The following is a 14,429-nucleotide window of genomic DNA, read 5'->3' as shown; positions in this document are numbered from 1 at the left end:
CTAACTCCTTCTGGAATCACCTTTCTGGTTTGGCAGGTACTTTTTACAGAGCAATAAGGCTTCCCAAAATGGAGTCCTTCTCTGGGCTGTTTAGCTCTCAGGAAGGCAGGCCCATACCTTTTCCCCTCCTCTACGAAGAGGGCAGTATGCATTAAGCTGAAAAGTTACCTTCCAAAAGTGAGAAAGGGATTAGACTGCTGCTTCAGAACTATGGAATTATCTGGAATGTTTTACAAATGGCTGCTACAGCAACAAAAAAGGTAATTACAAAATGTGTACATCACAGCATGCTTTTAAAGACACTTAACATTGTGCTCACATTCCCTTAAACGTTGTTCCCAAAGATGCTCAGCCTCTAGCCCAGATGGAATCTCTGGAGAGAGGCAGAGACAGTTTGGCGAAAAGGACACAGGGGTGGGGGTGGGAGACATGGCGAAAGGAGAAAGCAGCCTTCCAGTTAAAGGTCAGCCGTCAGCTTAAAGGTCAGCTTCTGGCCTCAGCGGAGTCGGGGTCAGAGGGAGGGGCAGCGCAGGGCGGGACTGGGGCGCTCTGCATCTCATCCAGGTCAAGCAGAGTCTGGTCCAGCATCCTTTGTGTACAGAGGTGCTCCTCTTTGGTGCATTTCAGTTCATCTTCCAAATCATCAGTTGTCTTTTCCAGCTTGGCTGCCCATCTCTCAGCAAACTCAGCACGGGTCTCTGCCTCCTTGAGTTTATCAGTAAGAATCTTTCTCTCTTCCTCATACCTGTCTTCTTTTTGAGAGTACTTTTCTTCAGCAGCACTCAGACACTTCAGCTTCTGGTCCATCAGTCTGACCTGCTCATCCATCTCTCGGCAGCGGGACTCTGCCAGCTCAGCTCGCTCCTCTGCCTTCCAAGTCTCCCTCAATAATCACCAACCTAAGAGCCACCTCTTCGTACTTCCCACCTGCCTCTTCTGCAGTGTGCTTAGCTTCTTCGAGTTGGATTTCCTGGAGCTCCATTTTTTCTTCCTCTTTTAAGGATTGGTTTTCAGTAACCTTCAGACCTCTCTCGCTGTCATCAGCAGCTCTCTCAGCTTCCTCTGGCTTTTGCAGGGCAGTGGCCAGGTGCTCTTGGGCACTGTCCAGCTGCTTTTCAATCAGCTGGATCCTGCGGTTCAAGGAGGCTGTGTCAGCTTGAGCCTGTTCCCGGGCCGCCTTTCTCCCTCCATTTCCGCGGGAGGTGCTCGGCCCTCTCCTCCGCGTCACTGGCCTGCAGCTGCGGAACCTGGGTCTCAGCGCTTCACCGCCTCCGTGGTGGTGACCCCGGCCGTGGTGCCTACCCGGCCCCTGCTCGCCTTCGGGTTCCTGCCCCCTGTGCCCGGAGCTGCAGCCGCTTCTCACCGACATTGTTTATCTTACACACCCTCTTTTCCTCTCCTCTAAACTGTACTCAGATACAGTGATGATGATCTTTTGGAGGAAGAATATAAAGTTAAAATAGAAAACAACTTCACGGTAAATTTTATTTAGTCACTATCTAGCTTGGGTGTTGCTCTTCTAAAGATTTAGTCTGCACACATGTTGGAAGAAGGCTTTGTGCACATAATAATGAGGATACAGTCTCAGGAAGTTTTGGGAGTTATGCTTATGGATAAATTGAATGTTATTTGCTATTGATTGTTTTTTTGGTGTGTTATGTTGTATAATTTATATGTTTCTTCATATTCTGTATGTTTTATTAGCCATCCAATTTGCTCTGAGATTCATTTTAATGTTTTGGGTCTTTTTTTGGTTGGGAGAAGGGAGCCACTAACTTCTTTGAGCATCTAGTCTTGTCCCCCACCCCAATCTATATTTGCACATACAAGATTTTGCATATAATTTCAGGAGATCCCTTCAAAGCCCTTTTATAGAACCCAAGTTAAGACCCCTCCTGACGTTTAGGATCTGTTGGGAAGAAGGACAGAAATTGGGAAAAGGAAGTTCTTTTCCATCTGTTCTTTAGTTCGAGCAGACCACAGACTTTCCAAAATGGAAAGCGTTTGGTTTTTTGTTTTTTAATAATGTACTTTCTAAGTCTGGGATAGAAATGGGCGTGAGTATGAGGTTGACTAAAAGCCCCTTATTGCTGAAGGATGTTTTACTAAACGTGTTTGACAGAATAGAGATTTAAGAGGCTGCAACCTAAATGGAGAAAAGAACACAGGAAAGAAATTGCTGTTCGTTGTAGGTTCTTCTTTATACCTGTCTCCACTTTTCCCACCTGTGGGTTTTGTTCAGGTCCTTCTTTTTTCTTAAGACTACTCAGCCCTCCAGGCTTCACCTGTTGGACTCCTTTCCTTCTTTCCTAGCTAGTTAGGGACCTTCTGCCCCCTTTCCTCCTCCTTGAAGCTTTTTCTGTTCTTCCCTCAACAGGTGGTACTTCCTGCCTCCATGAGTGAGAAGTGAAGTCTGGAGGGGAAAAGAAAGGAGTAAAGACAATAGTGCTGGGAATTTTTCAGGAATGTTTTACTCTTATGCTTCAGTTGTGGGGAACCGGTGAAGGTTTCTGGGTGAGGGACATGATTACAGCTGGGCTTTGGAAGGTTGGAGACGAGATGACATGTGGACAGGCATCTTTGCTGGAGCAGAGGCTCGGTGAGGGCAGACACCATGCATCCGTGGTGCTTAGCTTGTGCAGGGGCACATAGGAAGCGCACACAAGAAATTTGGTGACTTTATATATACAAAATATTTAACTTAGGTCTTCAGAGCTATACTTCTTAAATTATTTGTGGTGGAGGATTTTTAAGAATTTTCAGTATCTTAGACTGCTTTTGTAAAATTTATAAATGAGTAGAAAAATGAAATTTAAAGTAGGCTTATAAAAATGCAAGCCCCATTTTTCATTATTAGATTCAATAGATATAAAATTAACTCTCAAATACTGTAATTCATTTAATTTCTGTACTCATTTCATTACATAGTAACAGCTGTGGACTGGGCCTTGGACCACAATTTTAGTAGCTCAACTTTAGAGGAATGTTCGAAGGGAGGGTGTGTGTGTGTGTACAGTAGAGAAGAAGAGGAATACTGTACACTGCCTAATAGCCAAGTGTGTGCGTGGTTCAGAAGAGAATATTTATTTTGAACTATGCCCCTCCACCCCAAGCAGGTTCAAATAAGAATTTAATTAGCTTTACAGAGTATCCCTATTGGAGGAACTCACCAGTAAGGTAGGAAAAAAACACGTATGCCTTAAAACTCTTGCTTTGGGTTTTTAACATGCTTTTATTTATTTTTTTTAAATGTTTATTTATTTATTTTCTTATTAGTCGTCCATTAACATGCTTTTGTCTCAAGAAGACAAAAATGATAAAGCACTGATAATTGAAGTCATTGATAGATTTTATTTACATATGAATATTGGACTGTTCATTTAGCAGATTGCTGGATCATTACTTCTGGAGGATGTATTTGATCACAATATTGTGAAATATAGAAGCACTTTGGTTAGGATGTAATATGATTTCAGTTTTAAGGGGCAATATTTCTACAAGACTATTTCTCACTTTAAAATACTGCCGTTGAACTTCATAAAACTGACAACTTTACTGCAGCACATATACTTATTTCTTTTTCTCTGAGTGTATCTGTAAGCCCAGAGGAATTTTGAAAATATGTTCTCAAATTTGTTTGAAATTGGAAATGACAATAGCATTTTATTGTAATCTGTGTGTTTTTACAATGAACTCTGTAGTGAACAATTGACCTTGAAATCTCTCAGAATTCATAAAGAATAGGAGGGTAGGAGCCTGGGCCCCAGCTGCAGTAAATTACAGCCTAACTGAATATTGATTGTATTCTAGACTGTAGTCAAAAAGAAATAAGAGCTTCAGTGTTCATAACTCAAGGTTTTTAATACTTTCATATGTGAAGGTAAAGTAAGTACTACTAAGAATGTTGACCGTTACGGATTCATGGACTCCCTTGGGCTGAGAATGCATTTCCAAGTTATCTGGTCCACCTCACATGTTGACTGCCCTGCACCTGCAGAGCTTCACCATCAGTCGAACGTGAGGGTGTTTAGGATGGGGCTGGGTGATTTTGCACTTAGCCTGTGCCTCAGGAAGAGGGTTTGGAGGACTATGTTTAACTGTCTTTTAAGTTATGTTGTGGCTTTTTAAATTTTGGGGATTAGTTTCTTAAGGTTAATCAGAGTTAAGTATGGTTTTAGTCATTAAAGCTCTCTGATCACTTTAGTTTAATTTTTAATTGATGCCAATGAGTTATTTTATGTTTGACATTTGTTTCACTTGGAACTTTTACAAATGTTACTCGTCCTGATTTGAATTTTTAAGCTCTCTGATTATCCTGCAGTTGTGGTTGGCACAGTAAATGACAGTGATCTTACAATTATGCTGTCTCTAGTTTTGTTTTATAAACTACTTGAATCTAATATTCAGTATAGATGACTTTTATTTTTCTTATTTCTTAGACTGCAACTGGCAACGTGGAAGCAAAAGTAGTGTGCTTTTATAGACGACGAGATATTTCCAACACGCTTATAATGCTTGCAGACAAGCATGCTAGTAAGTTAATTGTCTTTTTCTTGGAAAATTAAAATGTGTTTTGAGTCTTTTGTTTTCCATGATATGAGGAAAAGTACTTTATGTTACCTGTAGCTTTTTGGTTTCCCATTTGTCTTCCTCTTAGTTTAGATGGGAGTAGGTTTTTGGGTGGTTCTTGGTTTTAGTGTATATTTTTTAGGATGCAACATATGTTTATTAGTTAGTCGAAATGTTGAAATAGAAGTCTTTGCACATAGGCTTTAGTGGACAATTGGAGCAGTGTTTTGCCATCTCCAATTTTCCATGGCGGTTTGAAGGTTTGAATATGAGGAAATTTATACTTCACTGGTATTTTGGAGGACTTCTTTTTCCCTCCTCTCTAAAACAACTGGGTTGTATTTACAGTTTTTAAAATTCTGAGTATTTATTATATATTTATAGTATTAGGTATGTGTGGAAAAAAAAGTTTGCTAAAGAAAGAAGTGCAATGTGATAGATATGGGAAAAAATTCCTGCAGATAGCAACTCTGAGCATTTCTTTGTAGTTTAATCTTCATTGTGTGCTCCCTCCGCAGTCAACAGCTTTGACATATTTTAGCCCCTTTGATTTTTTTTTAAACAATCAATAAAAAAGTGATCTAAATTTTAAGAAAGAAGTATAAGTACTTTATTTTGAAAGCCATTTTTGTCCTACAAAATATGTAATGAGACTAGGACCATATGTAAATGTATTTTTCAGTTTAATACCGTAGTGTCTCAAACTCTGGTCTTGGGGTTCCTGAAGCTTTTGAAATGTTTTGGTAATGGGGGAAGGGAGGCTGTTGGCGCACAGGTTTGTTCTGTGTCTGCCTGAGAATGATTTCCCTACTGGATGTCTGTCTCATAAGTTAAATTCCTACTACATTTTCTGCTGTAGTTCATAGAGTTTTTCAGTTTCTTTCCATGTTTGTAGAGAAAGTGTTAATTATGATATGGGTTATTCTGTAGTATTTACAAATTATATATTCACAGATTCAGGGTAATCATATTTGCTCCTCATGTATGAGACCAAAGTATTGCTTTTTAAAATGACATACTAATCAGTTATTTTAGCTATACCTGAAATCTAGAAATTCAGTGTGTTATTAAAGTATCTGTGCAAAATTATTTGGATTTTATTCACCATTGACAACATAAACTTAAAGATAAAATGTCTCATTTATATTCATGTACTTTTGGATTTAATTTAGCTTCTAACGTAGCTTCTAAAGTTGTTGCAAAGGTAGTGAGGTGTAAAGATGGTTGGGCATCTGTTGACTGTTCATGGAGGGTCTCAGCATGGCTGCCTTTTTTGGTGCTGTCTGTTTTAGGCTTGTAAATGTAGAAAATCAGGCTTTTTAGAATTGATGAGGCTCTTAGTATTGACTCAGAGAAATGAAATTTTAAGAAACTTAAGAACCAATGAAATTATATAATGGCAGTCATGCAGTTTAAAGAAAGACCTGGGTTCAGATTCTGGTTGGTGACTTGTTGCTTGCCTTAGGAAAATGTCTTAACTTCTCACTCATCTGCATTTTCCTCATTTGTAAAATGAGGTTGAAAAAAATCACCTCTTTTTTAAAGTAAATATTTATTATTTATTCATTTATTCATATTGGCTGCACTGGGTCTTAGTTGTGGCACGTGGGATCTTCGTTGCGGCATGCGGTATCTTTTTTAGTTGCGACATGCAGGATGTGTGGACTTCTTAGTTGCAGCATGCGGGCTTCTTAGTTGCAGCATGCATGCAGGATCTAGTTTCCCGACCAGGGATCAAACCCGGGCTCCCTGCATTGGGAGCGTGGAGTCTTACCCCTGGACCACCAGGGAAGTCCCCATTTTGAATCATATGTATTTTACCACAGTTAAAAAAAATTAAGGGTGGGAATTCCCTGGTGGTCCAGTGGTTAGGACTCTGTGCGTTCACTACCAAGGACACAGGTTCGATCCCTGGTCAGGGAACTAAGAACCCACAGGCCACGAAGCGTGGCCAAAAATTTTTTTTTAAAAAAAAATCTAAAATTGTATACTTTAAGGAAAAAAATTAAAAACAAAATTAAGGGAAAAATTATGCCAGCATTGATGTGAAGCTTAAATGACCTAAGGAATGGCTTATAATGGGTGCTTAACAAATGTCAGTTGGTTTTTCTCTCTCTGTGATTTGTAGATCACCTCTTTGGGTGGATTACTTCTATCTGCATTTACCTGTTTTCTTCCATTATTTATTGATTTTACTCTCAAAGGTAACTATATGTCCATATACAGTAGAGTTAGAGGTATCAACTGTATTTCTGTTTTTGTGTTGACTAAAACTTCACATGAGGCAAATAAAATTGCCTGAATGGTTCATGCTTTATAAAGAGGTTTTAAGGGGGATTAATGGAGTGTCATATATTAGAAACATTTCAAAACTAGAGTCCTGGATATGGGTGCCTCTTTTTTTTTTTTAATAAATTAATTTTATCTTTTTATTTTTGGCTGCGTTGAGTCTTCGTTGCTGTGTGTGGGCTTTCTCTAGTTGCAGTGAGCGGGGGCTACTCTTCGTTGCGGAGCGTGGGCTTCTCATTGAGGTGGCTTCTCTTGTTGAGAAGCATGGGCTCTATGTGTGTGGGCTTCAGTAGTTGTGGCACACAGCCTCAGTAGTTGTGGCTCACGGGCTCAGTATTTGTGTCTCTTGGGCTCTAGAGCACAGGCTCAGTAGTTGTGGCGCATGGGCTTAGTTGCTCCGCGGCATGTGGGGTATTTCGGACCAGGGCTCGAACCCGTGTCCCCTGCATTGGCAGGCGGATTCTCAACCACTGTGCCACCAGGGATGTCCCTCATTGTGGACTTCTTTAAAACTTTTTATTGCAGAAAATTTCAAACAGAAAAGTACAGAGAATAGTATAATACACCTGATGTTTCCATTATTCTACTTCAACAGTTATTACTACATGACCAATTATTTCATCTAGACCCCTACTTGTCCCATTATTTTGAAGCTCATCAGAGAAATCTTACTTTTTCATTTGTAAATATTTCAGAATGTATTTCTGAAAGATATGGCCTCATTCAAACTTACAGGAAATGCCAAGAATATACAAGGAACTCCGGTATGCCCTTTACCCAGATTCAACAATTAACATTTTGTCATTTTTTATATATATAATATATATATTCTTTATTATATATATATTTTTCCTGAACCATTGGAGAGTAACTTGGAGACTTTAGAGTGTTTTTCCTAAATGTACGAAAATTCTCTTACATAACCACAGTGTAGTAAACATCTCAGGAACCCTAATATTTACACAAAGCTATTGTCTCATTCGCAATCCTTATTCAAATTTTGTGTCTCAGCAGTGTTCTGCATAGCTATGTATTTTTTCCTTAGTCTAGGATAAAATCCAGAATCACACGTTGTATTTTACTTTAATTAATTAATTAATTTATTTTTGGCTGCGTTGGGTCTTCATTGCTGCACGTGGGCGTTCTCTATTTGTGGCCAGCAGAGGCTCCTCTTTGTTGCAGTGCGCGGGCTTCTCGTTGTGGTGGCTTCTTTTGTCACGGAGCATGGGCTCTAGGCATGCAGGTTTTAGTAGTCGCAGCACGTGGGCTCAGTAGTTGTGGCTCGCGAGCTCTAGAGCTCGGGCTCAGTAGTTGTGGTGCATGGGCTTAGCTGCTCATGGCACGTGGGATCTTCCCGGTCCAGGGCTCGAACCCATGTCCCCTGTATTGGCAGGTGGATTCTTAACCACTACGCCACAAGGAAAGTCCCCACACATTGTATTTTATTGTCATGTATCCTTGATATGGAACCAGCTCAGTCTTTGTGTTTGTTTTTTTTTTTTGGTCACGCCATGCGGCATGTGGGATTAGTTCCCCGACCAGGGATCAAACCCGTGCCCCCTGCAGTGGAAGAGTGGAGTCTTAACCACTGGACTGCCAGGAAAGTCCCTTTGTGGTTTTTTTTTGTTTTTCTTTTTCACCCCCTCGGCCTCTGCTGTGGCCTCTCCCGCTGTGGAGCACAGGCTCTGGATGCACAGGCCCAGCGGCCATGGCTCACGGGCCCAGCCGCTCCGGCATGTGGGATCTTCCCGGACTGGGGCACGAACCCACATCGCCTGCATTGGCAGGTGGACTCTCAACCACTGTGCTACCAGGGAAGCCCCCCTTTGTGTTTTTTGACCTTAACGTTTTTGAAGAAAACAGGCCATTTATTTTGTTGAATGTGGCTCAGTTTGTGTTTGTGTAATGTTTCCTCATAATTAGATTCAGGTTATGTATTTTTTGTAGGGCTGCCATAGAGGTGATGGTGTGTCCTTCAAAATCCGTTAGGACAAACCCATGTAATTGGGTTTGTCTTAATAATGGTGATGTTAGGTTTGATGACTTGGTAAAGGTGGTGTTCCTTTGTATCCAGTAAGTTATTTTGGGGGAGGTACCTGGCAACTATGCAAACATCTTGTTTTTGGTCAAACATTAATGCATTTGTTTTAGCATCCATTGATCATTTAGGATTCTGTGTAAACATTACTGTCCTTGAATATCTAGTTAGTTTTCACATTTTTTCTTTTAGAATATTTTTTCTTTCTTTTTTTTTTTTTTTGTGGTACGCGGGCCTCTCACTGTTGTGGCCTCTCCCATTGCGGAGCACAGGCTCCGGACGCGCAGGCTCAGCGGCCATGGTTCACGGGCCCAGCCGCTCCGTGGCATGTGGGATCTTCCCGGACCGGGACACGAACCCGTGTCCCCTGCATCGGCAGGCAGACTCTCAACCACTGTGCCACCAGGGAAACCCTATTTTTTCTTTTTTTATAGTTTGTTTAAATTGGGATCCAAATAAGTTGAGTATGATTGGTTGGTAAGACTCTTAAGTCTTTTTTTCTTGTCCATTTAAATAATTGATATGTAATTCACATAGCATAAAAATCCATGCTTTTAAATTGCACAATTTAGTGGTTTTCAGGATACTCACAAAGTTGTAAAACCGTCACCACTACTAATTTCAGATTATTTTCATCACCCCAAAAAGAGGCCAGTTACTCCCTATTCTCCCCTATTGCTATCAGGCAACCACTGATCTACTTTCTTTCTCTGTAGAGTTGCCTTTTCTGGACATTTCATATAAATGGAATCATACAGTATGTGTTTTTTGTGTCTGGCTTTTTTTTTTTTTTTTTTTTTGCGGTACACAGATCTCTCACCGCTGCGGCCCCTCCTGCTGCGGAGCACAGGCTCCGGACGCGCAGGCTCAGCAGCCATGGCTCACGGGCCCAGCCGCTCCACGGCATGTGGGATCTTTCGGGACCTGGGCGCGAACCCGTGTCCCCTGCACTGGCAGGCGGACTCTCAGCCACTGCGCCACCAGGGAAGCCCTATGTCTGGCTGCTTTTTACTTAGCCTAATGTTTTCAAGTTTATTCCATGTCATGGCATGAATTCTTTCATTCCTTTTTTTTTAATAGCTCTTTATTGGAGTATAATTGCTTCACAATACTGTGTTAGTTTCTGTTGCACAACAAAGCAAATCAGCCATATGCATACACATGTCCCCATATCCCCTCTCTCTTGCGTCTCCCTCCCACCCTCCCTATCCCACCCCCTCTAGGTGGACACAAAGCACTGAGCTGATCTCCCTGTGCTATGTGGCTGCTTCCCACTAGCTATCTATTTTACATTTGGTAGTGTCCTCATGCCACTCTCACTTCATCCCAGCTTCTCCTTCCCCCTCCCCGTGTCCTCAAGTCCATTCTCTACATCTGCGTCTTTTTGTTTTTTTTTTTCATCTGCGTCTTTATTTGTGTCCTGCCCCTAGGTTCTTCAGAACCACTTTTTTTAGATTCCATATATATGTGTTAGGATATGGTATTTGTTTTTCTTTTTCTGACTTACTTCACTCTTTATGACAGACTGTAGGTCCATCCACCTCACTACAAATAACTCAATTTTGTTTCTTTTTATGGCTGAGTAATATTCCATTGTATGTATGTGCCACATCTTCTTTATCCATTCATCTTTTGATGGACATTTAGGTTGGTTCCATGTCCTGGCTATTGTAAATACTGCTGCAGTGAACATTGTGGTACATATCTCTTTTTGAATTATGGTTTTCTCAGGGTATATGCCCAGTAGTGAAATTGCTGGATCATATGGTAGTTCTATTTTTAGTTTTTAAAGGAACCTCCATGCTGTTTTCCATAGTGGTGGTATCAATTTACATTCCCACCAACAGTGCAGGAGGGTTCCCTTTTCACCACACCCTGTCCAGCATTTATTGTTTCTGGCTTTTTTGATAATGGCCATTTTGATCGGCATGAGGTGATAACCTCATTTTAGTTTTGATTTGCATTTCTCTAATAATTAGTGAGGTTGAGCATCTTTTAAACAAGACCCATATATATGCCATCTACAAAAGATCCACTTCAGACCTAGGAACACATACAGACTGAAAGTGAAGGGATGCAAAAAGATATTCCATGCAAATGGAAATCAAAAGAAAGCTGGAGTAGTAATACTCGTATCAGATAAAGTAGACTTTAAAATAGTGTTACAAGAGATAAGGAGGGACACTACATAATGATCAAAGGATCAGTCTGAGAAGATATAACAATTATAAATGTTTATGCACCCAACATAGGAGCACCTCAGTACATAAGGCAGATGCTAACTAACAGCCATGAAAGGAGAAATGGACAATAACACAATAATAGTGGGGGACTTTAACACCCCACTTACACCAATGGACAGATCATTCAAACAGAAAATAAATAAGGAAACACAAGCTGTAAATGACACAATAGACCAGATAAATCTAATTGATATTTATAGAACATTGCAACCCAAAGTGGTAGACTACACTTTCTTCTCAAGTGCATGTGGAATATTCTCCAGGATAGATCACATGTTGGGTCACAAATCAAGTCTCAGAAAATTTAAGAAAATTGAAATCGAATCAAGCATGTTTTCTGACCACAACGCTATGAGATTGGAAATCAGTTACAGAAAGAAAACTGTCAAAAACACAAATACGTGGAGGCTAAACAGTGCGTTACTTAATAACCAAGAGATCACTTCATTCCTTTTTATAGCTAAATACCACATTGGGTGGATGTACTACATTTGTTTATCTTTTCATCAGTTGATGGACATTTGGATTGTTTCCACTTTCTGGTTATTATGAATAATGGTGTTATGAACATTCCTGTACAAGTTTTTGTGTGGACATCCTTCAGTCTTTTAATCTTTTTTTTTTTTTTTTTTTGCGGTACGCGGGCCTCTTACTGCCGCGGCCTCCCCCGTTGCGGAGCACAAGGTTCCGGACGTGCAGGCTCAGCGGCCATGGCTCACGGGCCCAGCCGCTCCGCAGCATGTGGGATCTTCCCGGACCGGGGCACGAACCCGTGTCCCCTGCATCGGCAGGCGGACTCTCAGCCACTACGCCACCAGGAAAGCCCAGTCTTTTAATCTTTGGATACATATTATTTCATATTCTCTCTCTCAGTATTTTGTTGAAGATAGCAGGTGGTTAATCCTGTTGAGTTTCTTTTGGCTTGGAGTTTGTTCATTGCATCTCTCTTGTGTCCTTTACCATGCTTCTCTGTAGATGGATAGTTAGATACAGATTCTAGAGGATCGAATCTAGGTTTATTTTTCTGGGGTGTGGGTACAAGATCACTTCATGGGTAGCATTGTGTACTTCTGTCATGAGGTCTGTAATGTATCATTGCCTGTTTTCTCTGTATTTATTTATATTATTATTAAAAAATTTTTTTTAAATTTAGTTTGTTTATTTTTGGCTGCGTTGGGTCTTTGTTGCTGCGCGTGGGCTTTCTCTAATTGCGGCGAGCGGGGGCTACTCTTTGTTGCGGTGCGCAGGCTTCTCATTGTGGTGGCTTCTCTTGTTGCCGTGCATGGTCTCTAGGCACGCGGGCTCAGTAGTTGTGGCTCAGAGGCTCTAGTGTACAGGCTCGGTAGTTCTGGCACATGGGGTTAGTTGCTCCGTAGCACGTGGGATCTTCCTGGACCAGGGCTTGAATCCGTGTCCCCTGCACTGGCAGGTGGATTCTTAGCCACTGCACCACCAGGGAAGCCCAGTGTTAAGTTCTTTAACGATGGTTTTGATCATCTTTACAGCTTTCGTGTATCTTGTTCATTATATATATAGAGTTGCTCCACAAGTGTTTGTAGCTTTAAATTTACCAAGGGAACAAATTTGAAGAACAGCCAGGCTACCAGTTGTTTTGTTTTAGCATCTTGGTTGGCTGAAAAGAGTCTGTGGTGTTTATCTATCTATCTGTCTGTCTGTCTGTCTGTCTGTCTGTCTGTCTATCTGTGGTGTTTTAAAACATGGTCCTCAACTCCTTTGACATTCCTTCCATTGATAGATGAAGTCCATGTCTTCTCCCCTTGGATCTGGGTGGGGTTGTGACCAGAACAGTATTGTGGAAGTAATGCTGTCTGACTCTTCAAGGCTAGGTCAGAAAAGGCCATGAAGCTTCTACCTGGTTTTCTTGGAATGTTTGCTCTCAGGATAGTTCTCCTTGGAACTTAGCCACTATACTGTGAGAAAACCAGGCTACATGGTGAGGCCCTTTGTAGGTGCTAAGGTTGATGGTCTGTCCTATCTGAGCCCAGGTGCCAGACATATGCCTGAAGGAGCCACCAGCTGATCCAGGCTCAGCCATTTGAGTTCCTCTTGAGGCCCCAGTTATTGTGAAGCAAAGACAAGAGTTCTGTGCTGTGCCCTGTCTGAATTCCTCACCCACTGAATCAGCAAAGTAGAATGTTTGTTTTGTGCCAGTAAGTTTTGGGATGATTTGTAACTCAACAGTAGACGATATAACTGGAATAGGATCATAATAGGTTTTTCTGTAATGGGATATTTTCAGTGACAGTTTAAAATCAATATTTAAGCTTATGACTGCCGACTAAAAGTATTTAATGAACTATTAGTTTTCTTTAAGTAAACTTCATTTTCTTTTGACAGACTGATTAAATGAAGAGATTTTTGCCCCAATGCCTTACTCCTTATAAATGTTTTTTGGTCACTTTGAGCACAAGTCAGGAAAAATGCCCTCTTCATTATTCTGAAGTGAAATTTATTGATAGTATAACTTATACGTATAATGTAAAAACAAAATTAAAACTCAGTATTATGTTCTGACTGCAATATAAAAGAAAAAATTTATAATATATATAATAGGATCATATATACTGTATTTCAATATGTATAAATGCTGAGGTATGACAATAGTGGAAGCTGTAACGAAATTGTGGAATGTTTGCATATATGCATAGAATCACTGGCAATGCAGCGGTTATAAATTAGACTGATAGTTTGTACTAGGAACTGTAATATTTCCTGAGATTTTTTTCAAAATGGTACTATTGGTAAGTCTTGAGCAAAACAAAATACAGTCTTTTCTCTTTTTATATGATGGCTACATTGCTGGAAAAGTCAGTTATATTAAAACCATACCCCAAATGTTTTGTGCTCTCATACATAGAATGGAATTAGTTCTAGTCTCAGGTAACAGAATCATGTTTTTCACTTACATAAATGTCCAGAGGGACATTTCAAAGTCATATGAATCACGGGCTGTCCTCTGCTGTCTACCTATATATCTATGGGATATCTAACATCCTTGTCTTCCATCTATGAAATGTTAATACTGCTCCCATTGTGGTAGTACTGCCACCACCTCACCCTTCCCAAAGGAGTCCTTGGGGTGTAGACTAGTACCCATTTAAGAACCAGGGCACTAAATGCAGTATAATAAAACAAAAACTATGTCTGTATTGTTGACTAACACATTTGCTCACATTCACTGTAACTTTGGGAACATGGAAGTTACTCGGTATGTACAAATTAAACAAAAAAAAAGCTCTTAATAGTTTACCTAATTCCTCCAAATTAGA

At 40.5% G+C, this 14,429-nt stretch overlaps 1 protein-coding gene and 1 pseudogene across 7 annotated transcripts in view; one reads left to right on the top strand and one right to left on the bottom strand.

Moving 5' to 3' along the window:
* MTA3 (metastasis associated 1 family member 3) overlaps nt 1-14,429 on the top strand; it is a 198,744-nt gene that overhangs the window by 49,207 nt on the left and 135,108 nt on the right. For all 7 annotated transcript variants that reach the window (XR_002644571.2, XM_022573966.2, XM_089923236.1 and 4 more), the window contains one exon: nt 4,440-4,533. Coding sequence is in view for 6 of the 7 variants with exons in the window: in XM_022573966.2 (XP_022429674.1) it covers nt 4,440-4,533 (94 nt within the window). In the remaining variant the exon portion in view is untranslated. Of the gene's footprint in view, nt 1-4,439; nt 4,534-14,429 lie in introns of those variants that run through there.
* Nucleotides 469-2,616, bottom strand: LOC111174717 (uncharacterized; annotated as a pseudogene).

Source organism: Delphinapterus leucas, chromosome 13, assembly GCF_059928025.1.
Source record: "Delphinapterus leucas isolate spDelLeu-1000000601 "Yukka" chromosome 13, BTC_Dleu_Yukka2, whole genome shotgun sequence".
Taxonomy (NCBI): domain Eukaryota; kingdom Metazoa; phylum Chordata; class Mammalia; order Artiodactyla; family Monodontidae; genus Delphinapterus; species Delphinapterus leucas.
This window is presented reverse-complemented; position numbering and strand designations above follow the sequence as displayed.